The sequence below is a fragment of the Elgaria multicarinata genome, chromosome 9 (assembly GCF_023053635.1).
Source record: "Elgaria multicarinata webbii isolate HBS135686 ecotype San Diego chromosome 9, rElgMul1.1.pri, whole genome shotgun sequence".
In the NCBI taxonomy this organism is placed as follows: domain Eukaryota; kingdom Metazoa; phylum Chordata; class Lepidosauria; order Squamata; family Anguidae; genus Elgaria; species Elgaria multicarinata.
In genome coordinates this window covers 93939999-93967785 of record NC_086179.1, presented here as the reverse complement: position 1 = coordinate 93967785, position 27787 = coordinate 93939999, and the positions used below count along the sequence as shown (strand labels likewise).

The following is a 27787-nucleotide window of genomic DNA, read 5'->3' as shown; positions in this document are numbered from 1 at the left end:
ATTGGCATTCCATGATCAAATTGAAGGATACACCCTTTTCTCACACCCCAGGGTAAAACAATTCCTAAAAGGCCTGCAAAATCTTATCCCACCCATCCGGGCTCCATGCCCATCGTGGAGCCTCTCGGTGGTACTACACCAATTAACACAAAAACCATTCGAACCACTAGCTACAACTAACCTACAGCTACTAACATGGAAGTTAGTTTTCTTAGTAGCTATCACATCAGCCAGAAGAGCCAGTGAATTATGCGCACTCCGCATAGACAAACCATTTCTCATCTTCCACAGAGACAAAGTCGTACTTAAACCAGACACTCACTTCCTTCCAAAGGTAGTATCGACTTTTCACCTAAACCAAGACATAGTGTTACCTACCTTTTTTCTATCCCCAAAGTCACAACTAGAAAAGACCCTACATATGCTCGACGTAAGGCGCGCCCTAGCCTTCTACAAAGAGAGGACAGAACAATTCTGCAAGTCAAACCGCCTTTTTGTATGCTATGGCCAAAGCAAAAAGGGCATGCCAGTATCAGCACAGAGACTATCGTCCTGGCTAGTACAGACAATTCAACTAGCGTACAGATTGGCAAAATTGGAACCTCCAACAGCAGTAAGAGGCCATTCAACAAGAGCAATGGCGACATCATCTGCTTTTCTAAGAGGAATTTCAATTCCAGAAATTTGTAGAACAGCGACATGGGCAAGACCAACCACCTTCGTGAAACATTACAAGTTGGACATCAGAGCACGTGCGGACTGCACTTTCGGCAGGGCAGTGCTATCACCCATCTGCAACTAAAAGAACCACCTACCCACCTCCGGTAAGTTTAGCTCGCTAATCGCCCATATGTGTGATGCACAGAGACCACGATGAAGAAGAATAGGTTGCTTACCTGTAACTGTGGTTCTTCGAGTGGTCATCTGTGCAGTCACCCAACCCACCCACCTACCCCTCTAGGTGGAAGTACGAAGGATCTCATACAGACAAGTTGAAAACAGTATCCCTCGGTACTGAGGCCGCAAGGGGGTCTCATTCAAACTGAGGGTTTGGGCGGGAACCCCTCAGACATGCGCACATAGCAGCGGGGGAGGGGTTCCCGCCAAGATTCTTCGCTATAGAAGTTCTTTCCGAGGCAGACTCCGCGCAGGCGCAGAGCCCGTATGTGTGACTGCACAGATGACCAGTCGAAGAACCACAGTTACAGGTAAGCAACCTGTTCTTCCTATCCCTTTATTTCAGGTGGGAGGTAGAGGCTGAAAGAGTGAGTTCATGTAGAGTCCAATAGAGGGACTTCCTGCTTCACACACTTAGCCACTATTGCTAACCTTGCCTGACCATACCCACCGGAGAAGTCCGGACACCTCAGGGAAAAGAAGGCCAACCGGAGCAACTGGAGTTGAAGGGGCTCCTGACCCTGCAGTTGCGTTAGGCCTTCTTTTCCCCGCTGGCCTGGCCTTCTTCCCCAGGAAATTGGAAGACTTGCGAGACTTCCAGCGAGACTTCCGGTTTCCCCCGAGACTTCCCAGCCGAGTTCTCGCGAGCTTTAGAGAGTGCACTGAAGACCCGGCTGGCTGCGTGCTGCTGTGCTGCAGCAGCCGCCATTGTGGTGAGAGCAGCAGGCGACGACCAGTAGCACCAAGAAGGCAGGTGGCCGGGAGTGCAGCCATCCTCTGCCCCATCTTCAGGCACGGGCCGGTGGCAGCTCAGTTGTCCAGCTCAGGTGACTGGGGCCTGGGCCTGGGCCTGGGCCAGCAGCACGGCCATCCTGTTTTCCCCCCCTCCTTTGCTTGGGAGCCGGAGGTGTGTGTTTCCGGCTTTCCCTGCCTGTGGCCTCTTCATGGTTTCTATGGTGCCCTGAGGGGCTGCTAGGAAGGCTGGTTAGGGTGGGTGGGTGAGTGAGTGAGGGGACGGTGGGTGGGTGGATTGTCCAGAGGTGAGTCTTGTGGAGTCTCCCCGTCCATAAATGCCTCCTCTCAATCTAACAGTCTCCCTTAAAAGTCTTCTCTATTGCCCTCCTTTTCCTCCTTCCCCCCTTTTTCTCACCCCCATTTTCTGGCTGTTTCATTCCCCCATTTTCTCCTTCCCCCCTTTTTTCTCACCCCCATTTTCTGGCTATTTCCTTCCCCCATTTTCTCCTTCCTCCTTTTTTTCTCTTCCCCATATTCCAGGGCACATCGGAAGAAAAGTCTTAAAATTTGTACAGTAAATAAAAATAAATGTTAATTTCTGAACCATTGAATGTCTCACTTGTTCTTTATTTCAGTGATTTTAATATCAAGATATCATGTAGAACACTTTTGTGTTAATTGTAAGGTGTAGAATTAGACATGTGACCGAGGCCACGCCCCCTTGGGGGCCGGACATGTTGAGTTGGCCCTACCTTGGGGTGGGCATGTTGGGGTGGCCACACCCCCTTGAGGGCGGCCATATTGTCCTCCTTTTTGGTTTCCAAAATATGGTCACCCTAGCTAACCCAGTCTTTGGATCAATCCAAATGAGAGTAGCCTTCAACCTTTCCTAAACCTAGGATCTATCATTAACATCTGTCTGCAAGACGGGCCTACTTTCTTTTCATTTGTATCTTTGTTGTTACTCTTGTGGCTTCCAGATGACGGGCTTTAGCAGTAGCAATGCAGCAATTCCATCTTCCCCTCCCTGATTTTTTTCATTGTTGTTGTTAAAAGCAAAGGTGGGAGATAGGGTGGGAAATGTGGGCGGGGGTTACAAATGGAAGACGGCTAGTCTGGACAACCCCCACCCCCGAACATTCTGTCAATGAGGCCTGGCTATTGCCTTGTCTAGTGGGACCCTCTATAATACACCATGGACATTGATGGTAGTATATGAACAAATAAAAACAAGTGAAAACTATTCCTGCCCTAATTCTTTGTCTTCTCACTCTCTGTGGCTGGCTTTTGCCTCCACTCTTGCTGAAGGATGTGTGACCAAACTTAGTCACATCATATCTTAATTGTGGGTTCTAGGGACGTGCGAATCAGCAAAACCCGAGCTCGCAAATGTTCTCAGAATTCCCTTGAAGTTTGTTTTGACTTGAGTCCAGATCAGATTGTGAGCTTTCTCCCCGCCCCCACATGAAAATCTGTGCACATTTTCATGCACATTTTTCCAAACACATGTATCTTTGGCATGTATGCATTCTTCTTCCATTGATTAAAGCACATTTGTGCTCATTTTTCAAAAGTATAGTTTTTTTCATGCACATTTTTCAAATGTACCCATGCTGCTGAATGCTCCCCCTGTCTGTGAATCACAATGCAATCTTGGAAAGGTACAGACTTCAGCCTCAAATTGCATCCAGTCCAGGTTCAGTCTGGAAGGTGCAAACTGGGTAAATCTTGATTTAAAAACGAACTGAAACAATTTTCTCATACATCCCTGCGATTAAATGGGGACTGAAGAAGCTTTAGTGAATGGCTCCCTCTGGGGTGTTTTTCTAGAATTACAAGCACAGATGTCTTATGGGTATCAGATGTGTGGAGTGTGATACACAGTTTCAGGGTTTTTATACCGTACATATGGTGTATATGAGCGTGGGAGGGAGAGAATTGTAAAAAGTGAGACCAGAAGGACAGTGGCAATCCCATTATTAATAGTGGCCATTTACAGGGCAGTCGTTTCTGATAATAAAAATCACTAAGCCAATTACAAAGTAAGTGAATTAACACAGGTAGTGTGATATAAATCCCCAATCCTGATTCAAGTGTCTAGTGACAGAATTCATCAACCGGCCTTGTTTGTTTTTATCACAATTCACACACATGTTGGCAAATCGTGGGATTATTAAATTTGTCTTGTGTTGAGAGCATGCTATGAATATATGATGTAAACTCAACTTGATAAGCATCCTTAAATCAAACTTGCAAATAGTAACTTGCCTGATTGACTGGTAAGAAGTCAGGAAGTTTTTGCCAGCTGGAAGAAAGCTGTGTTTCATTTTTCTTTCTTTCAGAGCACCAGTGTGTGTGTTTGATGTTTTAATATAGATAGGTGCTAGCGGAGTGAGTTGTAAAATGTCTTGTGAGCTACTATGTTTCATGGACTTATTCGAAAGATTGGTTTAAATAGGGTGACCGTATGAAAAGGAGGACAGGGCTCCTGTATCTTTAACAGTTGTATTGAAAAGGGAATCTCATCAGATATTATTTGTATGAATGCAGCACCTGGTGAAATTCCCTCTTCATCACAACAGTTAAAGCTGCAGGTGCCCTGCCCTCTTTTAAATCTGGTCACTCTAGTATAGCTCCTGCAGCTTTAACTGTTATGATGAAGAGGAAATTTCACCAGGTGTCATTTGCAGGCATGCAGTACCTGGTGAAACTCCCTTTTCTATACAATTGTTAAAGATACAGGAGCCTTGTCCTCCTTTTCATATGGTCACCCTAGTTTAAACCTCTCTCCGAACTAGTGATCGCTGAGTTCCCTTGCTTATTTATTTATTTATTTATTTTATTACATTTATATACCACCCCACAGCCGAAGCTCTCTGGGCGGTTCACACAAGCTAAAAACAGTAAACATTAAAAGTATACAAAATTTAAAAACCACCAGAGACATAAAAACAACAGTATAAAAACAGCAGCATCCATTTAAAACAAAAGTTCTGGGGTCCATTAAAAAACAAACTTAGCGTTGTTCAATGTCATTAAATGCCTCTTCCGGCAGGCATACCCAGTCAAATTTTAAGATGTCTGGCTGTTATTTTAATAACGTATTAGTTTTATATGTTGTTAATCAGTTTTATGTATTTTATAGTATTTTTTTATTTGTTGTTGTTCCTGAATAATCTTCCCCTTCTTCTTTGCCTCTTCTTGTGTTTCTTGCCTAATTGGACCATGAACCCAATTAGACCAGTTGCTGTCTCTGTTTTCACTGTAGTAAACTTGTAGGCTTTCAAATAATGTTTTTCCTGCCATTCATCAGTATTTACCAGAAGATCTCCTGGGTTTTCTCTCAGCAGGTTGAAGTTGAAGTGTACCGCAGAGATTCGAAGAAGCTCCCTGGCCTGGGAGATCCAGATATTGACTGGGAGGAGAGTGTCTACCTGAACCTTATTCTGCAAAAGGTGACATAAGCCTTTCTGTTCCTCCAGTGTTTACTTGTATTAATCCAGGGAGGCCCTGCAATGTGTTGGATATTGAGCAAAGGGAAGTTGCCCTTTTCTTCCTATGTATACAAGCTTTCCATTCCACTGCAATTTGAAGAGAAAATCAGCTGTACCTCAGAACTGGCATGTGAGAACTTGTTCCTCTCAGGAATAAATAAATAGTCACTTCAGTGCTCCTTAAGTATTTGAAGGGCAAAGAGATGATCTTGAGTTTGTCTGCCTGTTTACCCTTCCATGTTCAATAGCAGGGCAAGTAGAACAGCAGAAAACTAGCCTCCTGGGTTCTGTTGAAAAATAATTTCCTGACTTGGTCTGATTCACCAGCTCATGTGTCACATCCACTGAGGCAGGTGTGATGTTGGGGCCCTGCTGCTGCTCCCTACAGGGAGAGGGTCCGACAAGCAATGTAGTAGGGTCCAACACTACGGTACACACAGAAATTGAGGTATGAGGGGCAGGTGAGTTTTGTCTTGTCTTCTCAGCAGCCCTGAACACAACGAAACCTCTTTGAAGGTCCAACTTTGCAGTATTCCTTGTTCCTTGTACGTACAGCATTCCTTGTATATAGTCTTTGCCAATACCTTGCCTATTTTTACTTTGCAGTTTAAAAGTTTGGTACAAGGGTCCCCAATCTTATTGGACATAGTGGGCACATTTGGGAACTTGAGAAATTGCTGTGGACGCCACCTCAAAATGTTTCCCTTTGAGTATATGACTAGACACATAATGGTTGCCATGGAGGCCTGGCTGGTCAAAAGTGAGCTGAAAATGGGGAGAGAAATTGTGAGACTGGAGTCTGTGAGGGAAGGGAAAATAGCAACGTAAAGGGGTAGAGGGGAGAGAAAGAGCAGGGCCAGAGACTAGAAAGAAAGAGAAAGAAGACGTAAATGTTTCCTCTTCTCAAGAAGGTTTTCAGTATATATGCTAGCTAGCACCATGAGAACTGTTTTTTTCTGCAATAGCACGCTTTATAAAGGCCCATGGTTGTAGGGGTAGTTATGGTCCCATAGAGCTTTCTCTTGCACGCTTCCTTCACATGATCAACATTGTCAGTCCACGCTGAGGTGATTGTTAACACGTTGCATCTGATGCAACTCCCTCTTCCCTTTCCATGACTGTTCTCAAAGCACACAGAGTGCCTCAGGAAGCAAGTGCTGGGGGCAAAGGAAGACAGGCAATAGGAAGAGATGTGTATGTTGTCTGACTAGCCGTGAGCTCCTTCAGCTAGCCTGCTGCCCTCCGTGGAAGACACTGTCCTGTCACCAGTGTTGAAGCCGCCAGTCTGTTCAGCTTCTATAGATGGGAAGGATGCCATCTTGTCTTTTGCCTCAGGCAGCAAGATGTCTTGGGCCAGGCCTGCTTGAGGCATACCGATATGCAATTTACTGTAATCATACACTGACTGAGCACCAGTTAACAACCATGCTGTGTGTTATGCACTGTGAATAAGCAGCGTTGTTGGCAAGATAACTGTGTCGGAATATGCAGGCTACCAGGTTGAGCTGCAACCTGCCGTTTCTGGTCTAGAAGATAATTGCCAAGTGTTCCCATGCTTCCTGTAGTGTTGGGCAAGTAGCTTCCTGCCTGTACAAATATTGCCTTAGCTAGAATGCAAGAAGATTGATATTTTTTCCAGTTACTTGTCAGTCTAGATTTGTCTGTAGTTTTATTACTCATTTAAGGTGCTAAACATGTGATTTTGTTTTCTTTCTAAAATCCTGGCTCTTTTTTTTAAAAAAACTTTTCTTGACCTATTTAAAAGAAAGATGTTCTTGATTTGTAGAAAGCTATTCTACTTAAAGGTTCTTGTTGTTGATCTGGATTGGGGTTTGGTCTATGATTTTAGCTGCCTGGAGCACTCCATTGTTGAAATGAAAAGCCTGAGAAGGCTTCAGGCAAAGGGAAGTTAGGAAAAGAAGGCTGGAAGAAGGAATGGCATGAGAAAAGGAGAAGGCCTCAGGGAGAGAAAGGGATGAAGACTTGCAAAGTGGAAGGCCCCTACGGAGGCGAGAAGCTACTGTGAAATCTGTGGTTGCAGAATTCCAGCTTGACAAAAGTGCTACTTTTGGATTAGACTGTACTCTGCAGTGAGGATATATGCATTGCAATTGAGCACCGAGAGTCGAACAGAAGAATTGCTTTTAAAAAGTACCCTCAGAATATTTAAGAGTCTGGGTCAAAAAGGAAACTGGAGGATTACATATTTCTGGCTGGGTGGGGAGAAAAGCTTAATAAAAAGGCTTTTAAGGCTTTAACTCTGCTTTCTTTATGCATGCCTATTAACGTTTCAGTTCCAATGCCTTGGTTTTGTTTCAGCTGGATTACATAGTGACATGTGCGGTGTGTACTCGTTCAGATGGAGGGGATATCCACATTCATAAAAAGAAATCCCAGGTGAGAAGCACCACTCGTTGCGAAGCTCAAAGGGCAACCCCCTTCGGTTCAGCCCTTTTTCCTTTCTCCCCAAATAAGTTTGCGAGAACCAAGGGTATTCCTCAGGGCATCATTGTCTTCATCATTTCACTGTAGAAATGTGGATCTCATATGAATTCTAACTAGTGATGGCTCCAAACATTACCCAAGCCCAGCTTGGAAGACAAATTCAGGTCGATTGGTAAAGTTGGCCTCAATACAAAGCAAACATTACAGCACCAAAAGCTCAGCTCAGATTAAAATCTGAACCAGGAAGGAATTTAGGCCTTCACTCCATCCTTGCCTCCCCCCCTTCACCCCCCTATCCACCCTTTACCTTATTTGCTGCTTCATCAGTGGAGGGAGGGGGATCTTTCCCCCCCCTCCCCTCCTCCTTCCCTAGGGAATCATAACCATCCATCATAAAGTTTCCTTTCCCTGCTAGTATTCATAGCTATATGTGTCACTATCTGGAGAGCAAGTTACATAATATCTTCCAATTTTCTTCCAGCAAGTCTTTGCATCTCCAAGTAAACACCCTATGGACAGCAAAGGGGAGGAATCAAAGATCAGCTATCCAAACATATTTTTTATGATTGACAACTTTGAGGAGGTAAGTCCTTTATTAGAACAGATGTTATTTCTTGTGCTTGTCTTACATTCCAGTTTTTGTGGTGTTGGTTCATCTGGTTGGGTTCCACCCAACACTCCTGCTTCTTTTAAGCATACAGCATGGAAACATCCAAACATCTGGACAAATCTTTGGGGCTGTTTTTTGGGGGGGGAGGGGGTATATGTATCCCATTTTTCCTTCGAAAGCTTGGAGCAGCTTACTTGGGGCTCCTGGTGTGTTCTTCCAAGCCTAGATCTGCCAACATGTATTTCACTTCACCACTGCTATAGTATCAGTACCTGTAAATGTACCGGAACCTTTCCTATATATGTTAACCATTTCCAGATTTAACACATGCAAAATGCTGGAAAGTCTAAAGAAAAAGAATTGCTTGGATTATTATTTTTAATATATAAGCACGAATGGCAAAATTTGGCTAAATGATATCCAATAGTATTAGTGGTTTGGAGAGTTCTTATTCAACATATGTTAAGTGCGTTTTCCATTCTCTGTACTAATTAAGATGATTTGAAGTTGTATTTATTTGGCAATTTGTGTCTTACAATAGGCAGTGGCAAATGAGCTTTAGGTTATCTACAACTACTGTTTTCGTTTTCTTATTATCTGATTTCTTTGGGTGTCATGTTAGGTGTTCAGTGACATGACTGTAGGGGAAGGTGAGATGGTTTGTGTGGAGCTGGTGGCCAGTGACAAAAGTAATACCTTCCAAGGAGTTATTTTCCAGGGATCCATCCGCTATGAAGCCCTCAAGAAGGTCTATGACAATAGGGTAAGAGTTATTTTGGTAATGATGATTTGGCTGTGTTGATGTCTCTGGATCAAACGAAATTTGATGGGGGCCAACCAGTTTGTATAAAGCAACAGGCGGGGCAGTCTACTTTTTGCAACAAAATGGGTGTATGGGTACGGGGAGCTGATCCTTGCCTTACCTTTCTATGTTCCATTGCTGCAGGCACGTTTCTCCCCAACTCGGCTCACTTCTGGTGTCAGAACCAGACAGGATGAAAAGGTCCTGGGGTGGGGAAGGTGTTCACAAACACAACCTTACTCCTAGATCTGTGGTACTTAGACCGCAAGGTAGGGTTTTTGGACGAACTGTTACTAGAAGAGGCAAAATCTTCTTGATCCTTCCTAGCCCTGTTTAACAGATTTGGAAGGAACCCCCGTCCAGTCCAAATGCAGATTCTTTTGTAGACTTTATACAAAAAGCTGTATTCTATACACACTTTCAAATACGTTGTAGATGTTTCTTAAAGAGGTGTGTAGCTAAGCACTGAATACCTGTTTTGTTATATTTTGCATTCTTCCCTTCCCCCAAAGAGCTCAGAGACATGGAATTGTCTTATTTTATCTTTAACAGTAGTCTGTGAGATTTAAGTCATTCCCACACTCAGATTCATAATGACCTGGGGATATCTTACATTCGCACTCAACTCTCTGTGCGCTACTCCAGGTATATGGGTAAATGAAATCCCTCCCTCCTCTAACTAAGTCATGTGATTTGGATACCTTCTCTAACATCTACCTTCTCCTATTTGTTGGGTGGTCTGTGGCACATCTCCGTAATGGTTTTGCCTTTATATTTTATCCAAAGAATTTCAAAAGATGAGAGAGATATTTTATCCAAAGACTTTCAGAAAAAAAGTTATCCTGTAAGGAGGAAAGATATGCATTTTTGCGGATATGGTATAACGTTACTGATTCATTCCCACCCCTTCCTCTTGCGCGTTCTTCCTGTGCAAACCACACACATTATTAGCCATATTCTGGTCCTGACTGAGTTCTAAGGAACACACATCCATCAAGAGAATTTTCTGATGGTTAAGGTTCCCTTATCATTAAGCTGTTGCAGTAAAATCCCTACTTTTCTACATAAGCTGCTTGGTATTTCCTTCCTCCAAATCTGATCTGTCAACTTAAAATTGAAGCATTTTTTCTTGATAAAACCTGTAGTTTAGTGTTGTTTGCTTTAAAATATGTATATCTCACCTTATTGCTTTTTCCAATGATGATATCAATAGCAATAAAATAATACTTAAAACTTAAAATCCATTAAAAAAAAGCAGGAAAGAAAAGAGCAGGAAAGCCATTAATAGCCTAGGAAAATAAACCCTGATGCCTAAAACCCAATCAAGTTGGTGCCAAGCACATATTTCTGGGGAGGGAATTTCAGAACCAGGGCTCCACCACCGAGAAGGTCCTCCCACTGGCTACTACCCACCTAATCCTTGAAGGGGTGTGTGTGGAATTATAGTTTATAATCATTCTCTATTTCATACATATTATACAACAGAAAATAAAATTATCTGGAAATACTAAGGATGCTAATGAACAGGAAATATTTTAATATATTCCTCTACATCCATATATATTCAAGTTAATTTAATTAATTGCTACAATATCAATTTTTGCTAGGACATCCAGTTGGTATTGGTTCCAATATTTGTTCAGGCCTTTGAACAATAGCAAATATGTTCAGATAGGTGAGACCTTGTTAAAACCCCTAGCTGTGTATTCCAAATGGTTTTCAAAGATAACCCTCAAGTGACCTAAACTGGACGGTACCAGAACATGGATCATGGTGGCAAAGAAGGCCACAGTTGGTGCACTGACCTAAACTAGTGAAAAGTGCTTTCTCAAGTAATAGTGTCCCCTGTTCATTTAATAGCAGAACCTTATGGAACTCTGTAACATGATTGCCACAACACTGACCTAGTCCTCATGCACCACTTTCTGGACCTGCCCACTTTGTAGGAGTGAAATCACCAGAACCTCCAAATCCGGGAAATCCAGGAGGGTACGATGGTTGTTGGTAACAAAAGCTCCTGAGATTAGGGCTGTGCATGGACTCCCTGAACTGCTTCGTGGCCCAATCCGGAACTTTTGGATCGGGCCCAAACTGCTTCGGGTTGATCCAACCCTCCTCCATGGAGTGAGATCCGGAGGGGCGGATCGAGGTTTTGCCCCCCCTCCCTACTTACTTGCCTCCACGGCGGGCAGTGGAAGCAGGTAAGTGGGGAAGGTGGGACAAAATGGGGGCCGAATAAACCTCCCTCGCCCTGCCCCCTTACTTGGCTCCGCTGCCATCGCTGCCTTACCTGGCTCCGCTGCCATCGCCTCCCCCACTTACCTGCCTCCGTCACGGTCCGGCGCTGGCTTCAACTGAGGCCCAGGCCCCAAAACGGAAGCCTGCTTCCGCTTTGAGGCCTGGGCCTCAGTTGAAGCTGGTGCCGGACCACGACGGACACAGGTAAGCCCCCCTCCCCCTGCCCCCTTACCTGGCTTTGCTGCCGTCGCTGCACGGACTGTGGTGGCACCGGCACCAGGTAAGCCCCCCTCCCCCGCACTTACCTGCGTTCGGAGCTCCGGATCAAAGCAAACCGCTTCACCTCGATCTGCAGCTCCACGACCTGATTTGGATCCGCCTTTGGCGGAGGTGGTTCGGGTCGCTCCACTCCGGATTCACGATCCGAATCAGAGTGTAGCACAGCCCTACTTGAGATGTCTAGAAGAATCCATAAGGTCGCACTTTGTCCAAGGTAATTTCAGTGCTAAAAGCACGGTGGATTGAAATAGTAGTGTCAATGTGATAAATTGCTTATTTTTTTACTGTCCTTTCTAGGTAAGTGTTGCTGCAAAAATGGCACAAAGGATGTCCTTTGGCTTTTATAAATATAATAATATGGAGTTTGTGCGAATGAAAGGGCCACAGGGAAAAGGACATGCAGAAATGGCAGTGAGTCGCGTTTCAACGGGTGACACTTCTCCCTATGGTACAGAGGAAGATTCAAACCCAGGTTCACCTCTACATGAGAGAGTAAGTTAAATATAAATTGGAACAAGGTTGGATAAATCTATACTCCCAGACTACACTCTGGAGAATAGAGTGTATTTTGCTGCAGCAATTGACTTCTTTGTGACTGGCTGAATTCTCCATTGGGCATGACCAGGGCACCAAATAAAAACCCAGAGAGAGTGATGTTACATTAAAGCGGGAAGTAATGTCCGTCATAACTTTAGAAATTAATTGTTGGACCTTATGAGTGAAACTGTCAACTCAAATTTAACCACACTTCCATTGTATCTTCGTAGGGTTGGCAAAAGCCAAATAAAGTTGTTTTGGGGGAGCAGATATGTCTCATGTACTTCCAGGTGGTCAACCACTGATTAAAATACTGAATATCAGCTAATGGGTCAGTGTCCATAAATAAAAGTTTGTTCAAATGTTCATACAGGAAGCAGAAGTAAATATGAATGTTTAAAGACTATATTCCCTGAACAGGAAGTGGTGTTTTTTTCTATCCATTGTACTGCAATTCAGATCAAACAATCATTGAATGTTATTCAAAATAGAATACAACATCCATCAAAGGAGAGCAACTCATGTAAACTTCTTAACCTTCCTTTCTAAACCATTGCTGTTTCCCCCCCTTTCAGGTCACTTCCTTCAGCACTCCTCCAACTCCGGAACGCAACAACCGCCCTTCATTTTTCTCCCCGTCCCTCAAGAGGAAAGTGCCCCGGAATCGAATCGCTGAAATGAAGAAATCCCATTCTGCCAACGACAGCGAGGAGTTCTTTAGAGATGATGACGATGGAGGTGAGAGAAGGTGGAACTTGGGGAGTGAGCTGGCTGAAGAGATGGCTGGTGCCCATCCACATGGATGTGGCAAAATTGGGCTCAGGTCCTCTCAACCCAACTGTGTGATGCACAAAAATCAGAAAAGATGGCGTAGGATAGTGATCACATTGGGAACAGACATTCATAGTCAATTCAGGAGTTTGCAGACTAAATTTAGATGTATTTGCTTAGCATCAAATCAGCACTTTGACCCATTTGTCTGTGTTACATACCATTGTCTCTAGGATCTTCCCTACTGGGTCAGACTTTCGTACATTGTTGTGGAAAAGGCTACATTATGATGTCAGGTTATTTTGTTAGTTCTACATTTCGTTGTAAGATTAGTAGGAATGGACAACAGATCTTTCCAAGGGTGGATCTACACATGCAACAGAATGAGCTGGCAGAATTCTGCAACAGTAAAGCCAATTGCACCACTTTATTTTCTTTCTTTTCATAAATAAAACATGATTAACACAATAATAAAACAAATGCATTAAAGCATAACTAAAACCACAACAAAATAAAAACGGCATCCAGCCCAACAGACCCGCTTACATGCCAAAGGCTTGCTTGAATAAAACGGTTTTGCTGGCAGAAGGACAGCAAAGAGGGAGCGAACCTCAGTGGCCACTCCCAGGGAGTTCCAGAGCCTGGGAATGGCCACTGAGAAGGCCCTCTTCTGCTTTGCCACCAAACGCATCTCTGATGGTGACAGTCTCAAAATGAGGGGCTCTCCAGAAGGAACTAGGCAGGCTCATATGGGAGAAGGCAAGTAGCCTTTCAAGTAGCCTGGTCCCAAGCTGTATAGGGCTTTACAGGTCAGAACCAGGACTTCCAATTCTGCCCAGAAACAGACGGTCAGCCAATGAAACTGCCATAACAAGGGAATCACTTGCTCCCTCGAAGTGGCACTGGTCAACCGTCTGACCACAGCATTCTGGTCCAGCTGAAGTTTCTGAACAGTTTTCAAAGGCAGAACCATGAAGAGCACATAACAGTAGTCCAAATGGGATGTGGCTAAGGCCTGTGTGACCATGGCTAGATCAGAAATCTCAGTTCAGATTTCAGAGGGAAAAGGTACCATTTTGGAATGTTTTCCTACTTCAAAAGAAGAAAAAATGCACAGGAAAGATAAAAGGTTCCGCTCTAACACTTTCCCTACTGTGCTAATGTTCTGCTTGCAGAGAGACTGACATGAGGAAGCATTAAAAATTTGATGTCCTGCCCACCTCCAATCTGAATTGATAACAGTCCATTTTCTGTTGGGTTTATAGGGGTTATTGGGATTATAAGACCCTTCCAACTCTACTATTCTATGATTCTAGATTGCAGGTCAGGGCTGTAGTGATAAGGAGCAGAGTGGCACTTACTCTGTTTACAGTCAAGCCCATTTGACTACCTCACTGGGGATCTTCATATTTAGAAAGACATTATAATCCCATATGACCGACGATGCTATTTTACTCGTGTGCTCTTCTGCAGTTATTAAAAGATTTGAAGGCAGGCTCTTATGCATTTGTGTGATTTTATATTGGACCTTATTGTTAGCTGATAGTAGGCTGGTTTTTGACAGGGCAAGCACTTTAGAACAGAGCTGGCCAGACTTCAGGCTTGTCAGATCTACTTTGTGTTTTTGCTATTTATTTATTTTTTCATTCAGAACATTTTTACATATGATCAATAAAAACAAGACAGCCCCTGCCTGGAAGATTAGAATCTAAAAAGACACAGCATGAAAGAAAAGGGGGGGGAGATGGGGGAGGGAAAAGCAAGCTTGAGTTTCAATTCTTGAAGTTAAATATTGGTTCTTGCAATGACCACCTGGAAACAGTTGTGGGTGAGAAGCTGGTCTTTCAGCAGGACTGACAGACTGGCCCTGGTTTTCATATCTCTCTGTGCTGCAGCTTGATGGACTAATGGCTGCTCCCTGGTGACTAGAACCCGAGATCACCAACCAGAGCCAGGTTCTGTAGCATAGAAGGACAGAGTACCTCTGAGCACATTCTGAGCCTAGGAATTTGTTTTCAGTACTAAAACTGAACTGAGCTCGCAATCCTTTCACACAGAAGTCTACTTCTGGTTACTCCGAGCGGTCTTCCTTTCAGCAGCCTAATTGAGGTGGAAAGTCATTCAGTTGCTGTTACTATAACCCTTGCCATACAACTGCAAATCATCCAGGGCCTTCTGGTCTGATTTGCAATGTACTTGTCATGTTCATTGTAGGGTAACAATGTGGGTTGTAATGTTCTGTTTTCTTCCTGCAACCTTGTTCTACTCTGACAGATCTGCACAATGCAACAAACCTACGGTCTCGGTCTTTATCTGGAACAGGAAGATCTCTTGTGGGCTCGTGGCTGAAGCTCAACAGAACGGATGAAAACTTCCTACTCTATGCACACTTAACCTATGTCACGTTGCCATTGCATCGAATCTTAACAGGTGAAGTCTAGGCTGCCTTTCAGCACTGGAGAAACCTCTGTAGCATCTCCTGCATGCGCACCTTAGTGAAATGAATGTGGGCCCCTCCTAGAGGGCCCAGAGCTTCTCATGTTGCCCTGGTGATGGGAGGGATCAGTCTCGTAGCGCCTCCCATGCCACCAGGATTGCAGAAGATGTCTGGTCAGGTGCGAATGTGTGGTAAAATGTCTTGCCAGTGGCAGGGTGTGACAGACAGACCACTCACCAAGGGCTGTGATCCATGCACTTGCTGCCCATTTGTAGTTGTAATATAAATGTTGCTGTTGTATCAGATTTCATATGACAGAGGTACCAAAGTTGCAAAGACTGGGAGGAGCATACAACGTACAGCCTATTGTGGCACCGTTTGTAGGTTCCTGCAAGTTAAGCACTCAGCAGATGATGATATGTATTTCACCTTACATATGTCTGTCACCTGAGGTGACATAATACTTGTATAACAAGCACATAATGTTGGGTTAAGCTCCGGAAGCTGGAGCCAGTGCAGAATGCTGCAGCTCGGCTGTTGTCTAGAGCTGCCCCTTTCCAGCACATAACTCCTCTGCTGAGGGAACTGCACTGGCTGCCTATTCGCTACCGGGCTAGGTTTAAGGTTCTTGCACTTGTGTACAAAGCCCTAAACCACTTGGGACCAGGATACCTGAGAGAGCGCCTTCTCCCCTACCAACCTGCCTGGTCACTGAGGTCATCTGAGGGCCTGCTCCTGGTGGTCCTACATAGATCTATCCTCCAATTGGAATCCACCAAGGGAAGAGCCTTCAGTGTGGTGGCGCCCCTCCTGTGGAATTCCCTGCCTCTGGAGGTCAGGCAGGCGCCAACCTTGTACTCCTTTTGGCGCCTCCTGAAAACATTATTCCAGGAAGCCTTTCCTTAATGTCCAGCCATGAGTCGCTGTATTTGCTTCTTTTAAAATCTGTTTTAACTGTTTTATTCTGTTTTTATTTTCATTTTATCTTGTACACCGCTCTGAAATTTTCAATGGGGAGCGGTATATAAATATTGTAAATAAATAAATAGTATAGTATAGTATATAATATTGGTTTCGGTGCTGGATAGGCTTGCTTACTAAATGCTAGCAAATTCAGCTTGCCTTCTTCAAGCCTAGACAGATGTTTGTGGCTGCTTCTGGAAGTTGCCCCCAACCCTCAAAATCAGATCTGAAGAGGCTAAGGAACTTCCACAGTTCAGTAGCCTTTCTCTTGTGTCGCTTTGCCTGGTCTGTGCTGAAATGTTGGTCTCTGTTAGGAGGTAAATGCATTGGGTCAGATCAGACTAAAAGTAAAAATGCATGTTACGGTAAATATGTAGCAGGGCAGTTGACCCACTACTTTTTCTTTATACATAAGTATGCATGCAGGGGCCCAATTTGGACTGGGACCACTACATCTGGGGATAGGTGCTTTGAACTTCATCCTCAGTCACTTCCCTCTTCTACCTCTCGCTCAACCACACGTACACACACACTCACATTAAACAAAGGGGAAGAGGAAGCTTCAATGGGTGCTAAGAAGGCTCAACCTCCACCCCAACCCTGTACATGGTAGATGGATTTCAGAAGGGAAACAGGTTGGGGTGGAGAGGTTTAAACCTCCCTTTCCTGGGCACGGTGATCCTCATTCCAGATTATGGGCCCAAATGCCTACCCATGAGGAAAGAAAAAGTAGAGGGGTGTTTGCATACCAAGTATTTGACGTAATATTGTGTCTCTTGACCCTAAGTTGGGCGTGCTTAGTTCCAGCTGAACTCATTGTGAAAAGTTAGTCAAGTCTTCAGTCCTACTGAAATAAATGGGTCTTAAGTGTAACTAACTTAGTCTAGAGATGTAAGAATATTCCATTTTTCATCTGAACTAACAGCCCGTGTGCTTTGGTGTTCATGTCTACCAAAGGCAATAAGCTTTCTGGGGTATTGTTCAAGGGAGGAACAAACAAGTGTTCCACTTTCAGACTTTTCCTGTTAATTGGAGCATATTGGAATAAGTGTGTACAAAACGTCAACTTTGGGGGCAGCGTCGAAACAACATTAACCATCTTTGAAGTACACTTCATGCTCCCAGATTTGAGGATAATGTGTACGAATGTCCCCTTCCAGGCTTCTTTAGTAATCAGGGTGTCTTAAGAGTGTTCATGTTCCCAATTTCAGGTATCATAATGATTTCAATGCTTCAGTGAATGAGAAGCATCTTCAGCCATGTATAATATTTCACATTGTTGTATTTCTAGTTAGCCAAAGAAAGCGTGGCCCAGAATCCTCACCACCATCCTTGTCTTCTTTTGTTCGCTTAGATATTCTGGAGGTGCGGCAGAAACCGATTCTGATGACGTAGCAGAGAACTGGGCACTGCCTTGGAAACCTTGCAGCCAAGTGCCTAAAAAAACTAACGACAGTGGTCTTCTGTCACTGCACCACCATCTAGTGTCAGGAACTTAACATTACACTGGAAAAAGGGATGTCTAGGAATTACCAGCCAGCGAAATCAAGAAGTGCCTCTTCTTTCCTTCCTTCCTTCCTTCCTTCCGCCCTCTGCGATAATACTGTCTGCTCACTTAAAAAGAAAAAGACTACATCTCCTTATAGGTTTGACTGGCAGAAGAGTTCCAATTAAAACAAACTAAAACACCACCACAAAAGTAGGGGCTGTGTTTAAAATCAATGCTTTATGACTTATTTGTTACAGTGTCTACTTTGTAACCGAAAACCAACCAACCTGTACAGAATGTATCAATCTTTATATACTTTGCGAGAAATGTCCATAGGATTTCATACTGATGTACCAAATGAACATTGTTTCATAGACTGTTGAGAACCCTTTTTGTTGCACAATAAAATAACTTTGTGTATGTGTTTTAAACTTGATAGGATAGCAGAATAGTGTAACAGCAAAGGGAAGCTAAGGACTTGGACTGAGTTTCATCTGGCTACATGTAGTAGTCCAATTGGAAGTAGGTGGCTTGAATTTTGCACTTCTGTCAATGGTATCTTTTTAGAGCTTGCAGCACGAACTGACTCTACAGTGACATCTTTCTTCATCTACCAAAGATCAGCAAAAAAACAGCCAAAAATGTCTGAAAGAGTGAGGTCAACGTTGAAGAGATGTGCTTGCTTAGGGTGATTTGGTTCTGGTATGGCGAGTAAATCTGTCTGTACTAGTGTTAAGTGTCTGCAACGGAAAAGCAGGAAAACATGAACATTAGGACTATAGTACCAAAAAAGCCAGCAGACCTCAGCCAGTTACAATATCCCAAATTATTGGAAATTGGAGCTAATTGAAGTGGACTTCTACAAGTCTTTATACTTTAAACTCTTCACTAGTACTCTGTAGAGTGCCGCTTCAACCAGTTCTCCTAGATCTTGGTTGTATTTGGTCCATGTCTTGCTGTCCTTTGGTATACAGAAGCTTAACTTTTATTTAAAGTTCCCAGAAGATTCCCTGCCAATTTTTCAATAATTATGAATGTCAGGGAGGTTTGTTTGTGAATTGCTGATTGTAGGTCAAGTCTGCTGTGTTTATAATAGAGGATGCATAGAAGACACCATCTTGAGTATAGCGGAGGTTTTTGTGTGTGTGTGTGTTTTTTAATAGCTCACATTTACTATTCTTAGGTGAGCTATTAAAAAGGACAAAAGTTTCTTCAGGTTTGGGCTTAAAAGGAAATCTGCCCATGGGGAGTTGGTGGTTGTAATGTTACAAATTCCCTGGAATAGCTTTGTGACTTTATTTTAGATGTGTATGATTTGTTTTCTTTTGTTACATTGCAAGGATCAGCATATTTACAGACCATTGTGTATGTGCTAGTTTAATAGGAAAAGGTGGGCAGCTTAGCTAACTCATAAGGGGGAAACAGAATGGCAGCTGATACAGCATTATGTTTCCTGCTCTGTATGGTTGTCAGGTATGCTGTGATCCTGGGGTGAGCCAGGATTTCACTGCAGGTGAAAAACCCTCTGCAAATTGTCCTTTCAATTATGATACAACTGGCTTCATCCTGAAATTCAGCTTGCTCAAATACGAGCTCTTGAAATTGCTCCTTGAATTGAAGCTTTTTCACTCTTGACAACCTATCCTACCTTTTTAATAGTACATCATTGCGAGAACCTTAACGAACAAATCTGGTTGGCAACTTCAAAAGCTGGGAAGAAAATTATGTATGTGGGTGGGTGGGGTCCTATATATTAAAAACAAACAAACCCAGAAAGGTTTTGTTTCTGTTCTAGAGCGAATGCGACAAAAGCAATGGCTAAAAAAATTATCCTTTGGCAGAGAGAATGCATACAAGGATCAGGAATGTTAAGTGAGCAAGTGCCATTCAAATCCTTTGAACTTGTGTGATACTGGCACACAATTAAACAAGAGTATTTTTCTTCCTTTCATGACTACTTTTCATTGTAACTTTACTAATAGCATGAAGAGGTTCAGTCTGTTGTGTAACTTGATTTCTTCAAGACATGTCTATATAACTCATTATGGGGGGGAAACTGGATAGCTGTTGTGGAATCTATGTTCCAGGTTGCAGGCATGCTGAAGCCCTTAATTTTAAAACACGATGACATTTCTTAATCTTATTCTTGCACTGATTAGAGGTGAGGGTGGAGTTATTTGATTAGCAACTACAAATACTGCAGCGGTGGATTGGATTACTGCAGGTGGAGTACTAAATGTTTGAATTCTGTCATGTTCAGAAAAAAGAGTACCTTCCCTGCACATCGAAAAGACAGTAGATTGGACAGAAGGCTAGACCAAAGCATGCTTTGTGACGTTCACTTTTAGTATGTGCAAAGGCTTTCATGAGAGGGTAAGTATTCAGGCATTTAGTTCTCCATCTGCTATCTGAACGGGTATAATTCAAATTAAATCATTGTGTAGCTTGGAGCTTAAAAGTGGTGCTTCTCTAATATAGCAAGCTGCAAGTAAAAAATAGCAGCTGAGTGACAAAATGTGCAAGTAAGCAGGAACAGGCAGCATGTTAAGTACTGTATACTTTAGTAATAGCAGACCAGGGGCTACTGCCAAAAGTGGTTTCCTGGTGTCCAGTTCTCCCTGTTTTCCTTCCTCATGATGTGACACGATTGTGTACATTTCTCTGCCCCTTGTCATTGGTTGTCAGTAAGTAAAATTGCACGTTAACAGGGAGACGAGAGAATATGACATGGGGAATCAATCTTGAGTGGAAGACTCTCAAGTGAATACCCCTGCCAAATCAATACTACAAGTAATGAGAGGGTGAAACTGAAACTGCATGCATTTTGAAATGTACAGTGCAATCCTATGTACATTTCCTAAGAGGTGAGGCCCATTATATTCAATGGTGCTTGCTCCTTCGTAAGTTTGCATAGGGCTATAGCCTTAAGATCCATATTTTGGAGACAGCCTAGTGACTTTAATGCAGGTGCCACTGAACATATTAGAAGGGACTAATGTCTTAAGAATTCTTAATGAAGTACTTTCAGTGAAGTCTTAATAGTCATCGTATTAGTAATCCTTATTACATATATGAAAGATGGATTTAATTTCTTACCTTTTAAAGACTGGCAATGTACATGTAATTTTTTGGCAAACTATACATCTCCATTTCTTGTTACAAGCACGTTTAATTTCAGTCACATAATGATTAAACAGGGACGAGACTATGTCACTGCTGGAGGAAACCATTTAAATTTTCTGAATTTTGTAGCTCAATAAATGTCATAATTTATCCTAGTGCAGTTCGATAGCTTGGCTACTTGTCTGCTAGGTTTTTTTTTGCTTTGCCTACTACCTCAGGAAGTTAAGTTGACCCAAACTAGTTCTTACATGCTGTGTATGTTTGATGTGTTAATGGTGTAAACAGCTTAATGCTAAAGGTATGTACAAATATAAAGGTGCTTCTAAGATAAAACACTTACGGTCTACAGATATGTTCCACTTTCACTTAGGCTAATGTTCAAGTCGTGCTCTGCCGTGCCCTGGCATTCCTTGAGGGCATACAGGAATTCCTTTGTGAGAGTGGAGGTAAGGGCAAGCTTACTTCTTGGAAGACTTCTCAATCTTCCTCTGTTATGTGCAGCCGGAGAAGGTAAGGGTAGCCTCAGTTCACATGGGTGAATGGGGAAGGCAACTTCTGGTACAGCTAGTTCATGCAGTGACCTGGGTGCTATAGAGGTACAAACAAGTAGTCATCCCTTGGCAGGCTGTAATGCTGTGCCTTTCTAAATGTACCTCTTCATGGTAGAACATACATTTCAAATAGTTTTGCAATATATTGCCCATTCCTGTGATAGCAATGTGTAGGAGGGTGGGGCTTGAACGTTGCAAGGACCCTTACAACCAGATGTATGTTGAACATACATCTCACAGGAGAATGCAAGTGGACAGGCTTTTGCTCTCATTCATAGCCATTTCCCACTGTCCAATGCTTTTTCCTATAAAATGAGCGCTCTCTTACTATATTTGGGTTAGGGGCTAAAGCTGGGTGTTTTTTGGGGTGTGTGTGTGTGTACTGGCCCTGAGCCGGTGAGAACAAAGCCTCTTCCTAGGAGCACAGCTGCAGCTAGAGACCAGTGCTTTGCTTACTCTTGAGCAAAGAGACAGAATGTAGATCAGGCCCTAATAGTAGAACCTTGGGTGATTTGTAGTAGACCAGCAAAAGGTTGGATTCCCAATTATTTAACATGAGCAAGTTTTTCTTTTTAAAATATATCTCACTCAGGGCTGGCCTTGGGCTAACCTTGGGTTCCTTCTCCTGTAAAAATGAGTTCATTGGTTACGTTGGATCAGGTCTTTGTGCAATCCAGACCAATTTTAGGATTGTTCTAGAAGAGGGCCTGGGCTATTGTAACTTAAGTATAGATTTGTACTTGTATATGTAGGTTACTGTTGGGTTGGGTCAACTGCACTGGCAGAAATGGACTTCCTTGTGCTCTACCCAACGGCAACAATTTCAGCCCTCTGAAAATACTACAGAGAGAGCCAGGAGATCTTGCCGAATGCAGTGAGCTGTCATGTGGGGGGATTCCCAAAAACCAGGTGGTGAGACCTGCTTCCTCTTTGAAGACCTCCTGGATCCAGCCCCCAGTATACAGGGGTGCAGTAGGTCATTGGCTCTGCTTCCTTAACTGTATTGTGCCACCAGCCCCGTACTTCTCTCCTTTTGCAGCATGCTGGAACATGAGGAACTAGTTTTTTTTATATAGATAAAGCCGAGTGACCCACCCAGGGAGCTTCAGCTATTGGGCGGTATACAAATGCAATTAATAATAATAATATCATCTCTGTTTTTTACTGGAACTCTGAGATCCACCAAGCAGAGCCAATTGCAACCTGGGCCAGGCATATACTCACAATTAAGGAATGGGATCTCTGAGCCCATGCCCAATTTTAGTATTGAGAGTAATCTTTATACAACTTACTGCATTTCCTGGTGCAACTGGGATGGTTGCTATGGTCATAGTATAGCCATATATGTCATTTAGTGTCTTGAGGGCTGTCTAACCATCGTCTTTGCCCTAGGGTGGCTCCAAATCTGCGCTGCGTCGGTTATATGATGCAGCTGCCCAATCAGAGCTATCCTGGGGCAAAGAGCCTTGGGCAGAAAAGTTGGGGACAAACCCTGACTTTTCCTGTCTGAACAAGGCAGTGTGACTGTTCTGCTGTCTGTCCTTCCTGTGATCTGCACCGGGGGTGTCCCTGTATGGAAGGTGATCTCCATTGGTCACTAGAAGTGCAGGAGGAAAGAGGGACCATCAAGCCTAGTGGCCACAGGAAAGCCTGTGCTGCCTCCCCCGGTGGGGAGTATTTGCCACCACCTCTCAGCAGCGATACCAGAGGATTTGGAGGCAGACCAACTCGGTGACGTGAAGGCAGCCCCTTGCAGACGACAGTGGCCTCTCCCTTATCTTTAGGTTGAAGATGACAGGATGAGCAGATCAGCTGATCATGGTGCAACTCCAGTTCCTCCGTAAGCAAGGCGGCACAATAAAAAAAATGTAACCACAGACTAAGCAGGTGTACTACGACTAAGCAGAATAAGCGGCAGAAGCTGGGGCCTTCAAACAACCTGCCCAGCTTTCTGTGGAAACCCATTTCACACTGCAACTCTATACATGAAATGGGTTACAGGGCAACTGTAGTTGCAGGAAGCCGCGTTCCCCTGTATTTGCTTGAGAGTGAGATGGACACAGCTCTTTGGCAGCTGGACCTGCCAGGGATGCTTTAGGGTGGATTCCTGCATTGAGCAGGGGGTTGGACTCGATGGCCTTGTAGGCCCCTTCCAACTCTGCTATTCTATGATTCTATGAAAGGGAGAAAAATAAACTTGGCAGTGATCTCTTCTCTCCCCTCTTTTATTTTCTAACAAACGTAAGCACTATTAAGCTTCAGTTTGATTACAAAACAATGTCTCCCCTTTTTTTCCTTTATTCTGCTCCTCCCCTGCCCCCCACCCCGACGGGAGAGTGGCCTGCTCTTCAGTGTCAGCTCAGTTTCTATGGTCAATGTAAACGCAGGACGTGTTCATTAAATACCTGAAATAAAACTCTGTTCCATTGTCAACCCTATTCCCAGGGGCCGTGCGTGTCGCAAATGCACGTTATTCACTTGCTTACTGCGCCACCCAGCGGTGTGACTTCATTGCCTCCGTGCTGACATACCTTGATTTAAAAATAAATACAAATTATAGTCCCCCCCCCAATTTATAATTAAACAATAAGCAGCAGAAGAGAAGGAAGAGGGAAAAGGTTCTGGAGGGGAATAGAATGAAACCTCCTATCAGTGTCGAAAAACCAACAAATGGTCAAACGTTCCAATCTGTATAAATGTCCAGATAAGTGTTTACGCAGTGGTGCCAATGAGAGGCTGCATGTTTAAATATGGGAAGGGAACTGTGGGGACCTGTTCTTCAGATGCAAGCCTCTGGGCACTCACAAGAGTCCTCATCAACTACCTATATTGGCTATTGGGCAAATTTCAAAATGCAGGAATGTAGACACAACTAAGTTAATATTGCTTCCTATCAACCACAGCACAAATGCTTTTCAATAACATTACCTCACACTTTTAACAGTCTGAGCTGAGAAAGTGATATGCATGTCTGGGCAAACTCTTACCCTTGGAACTGCGTTCTCCACTGAAGCCTAGAAAAGGAAAGGGCCAAGAGGCAGGTGCATGCCTAGTTTCTAAGGAACATAGAGCCATGCTAGACCAGACCAAGGGTCCATCTAGTCCAGCACGCTGTTCACACAGCAGCCAACAAGCTGTCAACCAGGGAGCCCCAAGCAGGACATGGTGCAACAGGACCCTCCCATCCATTTTCCCCAACAACTGATGCATATCTGTGATCCGAGTGCTGGGTAAGCAGAAGAAACCCTGCCGCTTGAGTTTGCCAAGGACAGAAAAGAATCCAGATAATAATGAGAGAGACCAGAAGTGGATGGTCATCTGTTACTGGGAGTATGTCCAATATTTAGGAAAAGGATGTGTGGAGTACAAAAGATTTCCCTGTTGGAGTCCTTTACATGAAGACATGGATCTCTGTGACCATGAGGGCTAGACTGCCCACTGTGTATTTGCTTTCATTGGAAGAGTGTCTTCTCCTGGAGTGCTTTGCTTGCCCCCATTTGAAGTTAAGAGAAAACATTGGCTGATAGAGGAAAAGGGTGGTACCTACAGACACCATTAGTGTTTCGGCTAAACTAGCTCCCTGATGACTCTTGCAACTGAGAGCCAAACCTATTCCTGTCTTCATAGCGCAGTTGTGAGTTGAGTTCTGTTCCTCGATCATGGTCAATTACATTGACCTTGGCTTTTAAAAGGTAAATAGAGGAACTCTCCCTGGTTTCTACACACCTAAACACACTGCTGGCATGTGAATTCTCAAGTGCTGGTAGCAAGCCCAAACATCATCTCTTGGGCCCAGTACAAGCTTGTGACACTCGTCCCACATATACCATAATCCCAAACCCCTACATATAATTCCATGAATTTCATTTTCTACACTTCTAAAATTACGCTATCTGGGTAGATGTTACTGGGACATTTCTTAATTGACCCCAAACACACTTTTGCTTTTTTAAAAACAAAACAAAACACCAGGCCTGAAGAAGAGTCCTACAAAACTTGCTGTTTAGTAACTGGCTGTTCCTAAGTACTGTATTTATTGCCTAAGACAGACTAAAGAAAGGCAGTTTGTTTTGAAAAACTGGATGATTAATTGGTGTCTTTTTGCTGCTTTTAATTCCTTATTTTAACCTTCTTACGTTTCTGGCTTCTGACTACCTGATTTGTATTGATATTAATATGGCAGTATGGTGTGTATATATGTGTGTGTTAGACATTTACACTCCTATGTCAGCATCACTAGCTCCCATTGGCTATCACTGTCCCTGGGATCAGTGTCCCTTGTCTCCCATCAGCTACCCGCTACCCGCCACCCCCTCCGGCCGCCTATGCACAAAAAACTGGGAGTTCCTTTTTCCATAGGGAAGCACAAATCTGTCTCTCCAACTACAAATTTAACTGCACAAACACATCCCTTCCCCCCCCCCCCCCCTAGAAAACGCCTTGGGCCAGCAACTTGCTGTTCAGAAGATATCTTGTTCTGCTCTAATGCTGCTTCTGATTCCAGCAAATCTTAGGAGACCTTGATAATATGTACACAGCTGCAGGAAAATAAGTTTCCACCAGTATCCTCAAGCACCATCTACAGTTTAGTCTCTTCCGTTCCCCCCCCCCCCCCAAATGCTAATGGGGTTGAATCCCAGGCTGTGCTACCCTGGATTTCCGAGCCTTGGGCCTGTGCTTGGGCCTGAGCAGGTAATTCAATTCATACAGCACAACCTCGTAACACCTGAGATGCACTTCACTACACAAACACCGTGAGCCATCACTTCCGGAGGGAACTAGATTAATAAGTAACGAGCATCTTGATTGCTATCATGTAGGATGGAAAAACAGTATCTACAACAACATACACTTCCAAAGGGTTATTTTGAAAAGCAGCCATTGACCATGAACTTAGTTTTGTGCATCTCTACACACAGTCACTCATTGCAACACCCTGCAGGATCCCTCTCCAATGAGGGCTGAACCACAAAGCGTCAGAGTGAAGAGCAGGTCTTGCCTAAACTGTAACAGCGCCCTCAAGTACATAATTTCATTTATTTGGGAGAAAGCAAAAGGGATTCCAGGGAACGGGGCTAAACACTCGCCTTGCCCCAATGCTCCAAGGAATTCTGCGCCATTGCTCTTGTTCTTGGTCAAGCCAATGAGCTGGGAATGTTTGTTTTAAAGCAGAGAGATAGTCAATACGGAAAAATCTTTTTAATTCATTGAACAGAATAACTGGACATTACTTGCCGTTTTGTTTTGCTTAGATTCTTACCCATTTTTTCAGGCAGAAATCCCCCCCCCCCCCAACAGATCACAATACTTAAAATCCAAACCAAATGCAATCAGGATACCATACTATTAAACTCAATATGAAACCATAAGAGCAAATATAAAAAATAACCCATACAGGCAGTATTTCCAGTAAATATTTCATAAATTTCTCAGCAAAGTCAGAATAGAGAATGATAGCCTAGAAATGAAAATCTTAGAACCCTTTATTTTAAAATATTCACATGCTGCTCTTGTACACTCAGATCTTGCTCTTTCAGGCTGCAATCCTAAATACACAAAGCCCCAGTGAACATAGCAAGGCTTATTTTTGAGTAAAGATGGAAAACTGCCTTATACTTTGTCCATGTAGCCCAGTACTGTCGACACTGGCCTGGTTCAGACAACACGCTAAACCATGCTGCTTAACCACAAAATGGTAAAGGGCATTCCCTTAACCATTTTGTGGTTAAGCAGCATGGTTTAGCGTGTTGTCTGAACCAGGCCACTGACTGGTAGTGGCTCTCCAGTGTTTCAGACAGGACATTTCCCAGCCCTATCTGCAGATACCTGTGACTGAACCTGGTACCTCCTGCATGCAAATCTTGTGTTCGGCCAGTGGGTTATAAACTCTCCCCATGCATAAGACTGCTCTGTCAATTGCTGTATATTTTTAAAGTGAATATTCAATGTACATCTGACTTGAGATAGCCCATAGGAAAAGCATCATGGGACCTTACTGCCCCAGGGGGCCATTCTGTAGAATGTTGCAGCTCAATTCATTTGTATGTGGTTGTTCATAACTCTTAAATGAGTCAGTAAGGTCAGTTTAGCCCACGGTAATGAAGGGTTAGCCTGTCGTTGTCCCCCAATCACTGGAATGCCATCAAGAATGGTTTTCAGCATGTCTGCAGTTAATTCAAAGCTTTTTAATCATATCATTATGAAAATCGTGAGGACCTTGAACACTGTTTTTGGTGGAAAAGCAGGCTATAACTTAATAAGTTTCCCCATAGTACTTCACACACACACACACACACACACACACACACACATTATTAGTTGTGCCCAACTACAGGGTTTCCCTTGCAAGTGTGCACTATGCCTGTTGAGATTATTTTTCAAACCATGCTTTGTATAAAGCCTATTCTAGAAATTAG

At 43.5% G+C, this 27787-nt stretch overlaps 1 protein-coding gene across 3 annotated transcripts in view; it reads left to right on the top strand.

The window, feature by feature from the left end:
• Positions 1-17884, top strand: part of KIAA0930 (KIAA0930 ortholog) — a 451608-nt gene extending 433724 nt beyond the window's left edge. For 2 of the 3 annotated variants that reach the window (XM_063134367.1, XM_063134365.1), the window contains 8 exons: positions 4980-5087; positions 7446-7523; positions 8053-8154; positions 8804-8944; positions 11798-11992; positions 12613-12775; positions 15083-15238; positions 17563-17884. In XM_063134367.1, coding sequence (XP_062990437.1) covers positions 4980-5087; positions 7446-7523; positions 8053-8154; positions 8804-8944; positions 11798-11992; positions 12613-12775; positions 15083-15238; positions 17563-17603 — 984 coding nt within the window. In that variant the 3' untranslated portion in view covers positions 17604-17884. The remainder of the gene's footprint in view (positions 1-4979; positions 5088-7445; positions 7524-8052; positions 8155-8803; positions 8945-11797; positions 11993-12612; positions 12776-15082; positions 15239-17562) is intronic. The other variant, XM_063134366.1, reaches the window with a different exon arrangement.
• Positions 17885-27787: the final 9903 nt, after the last annotated feature.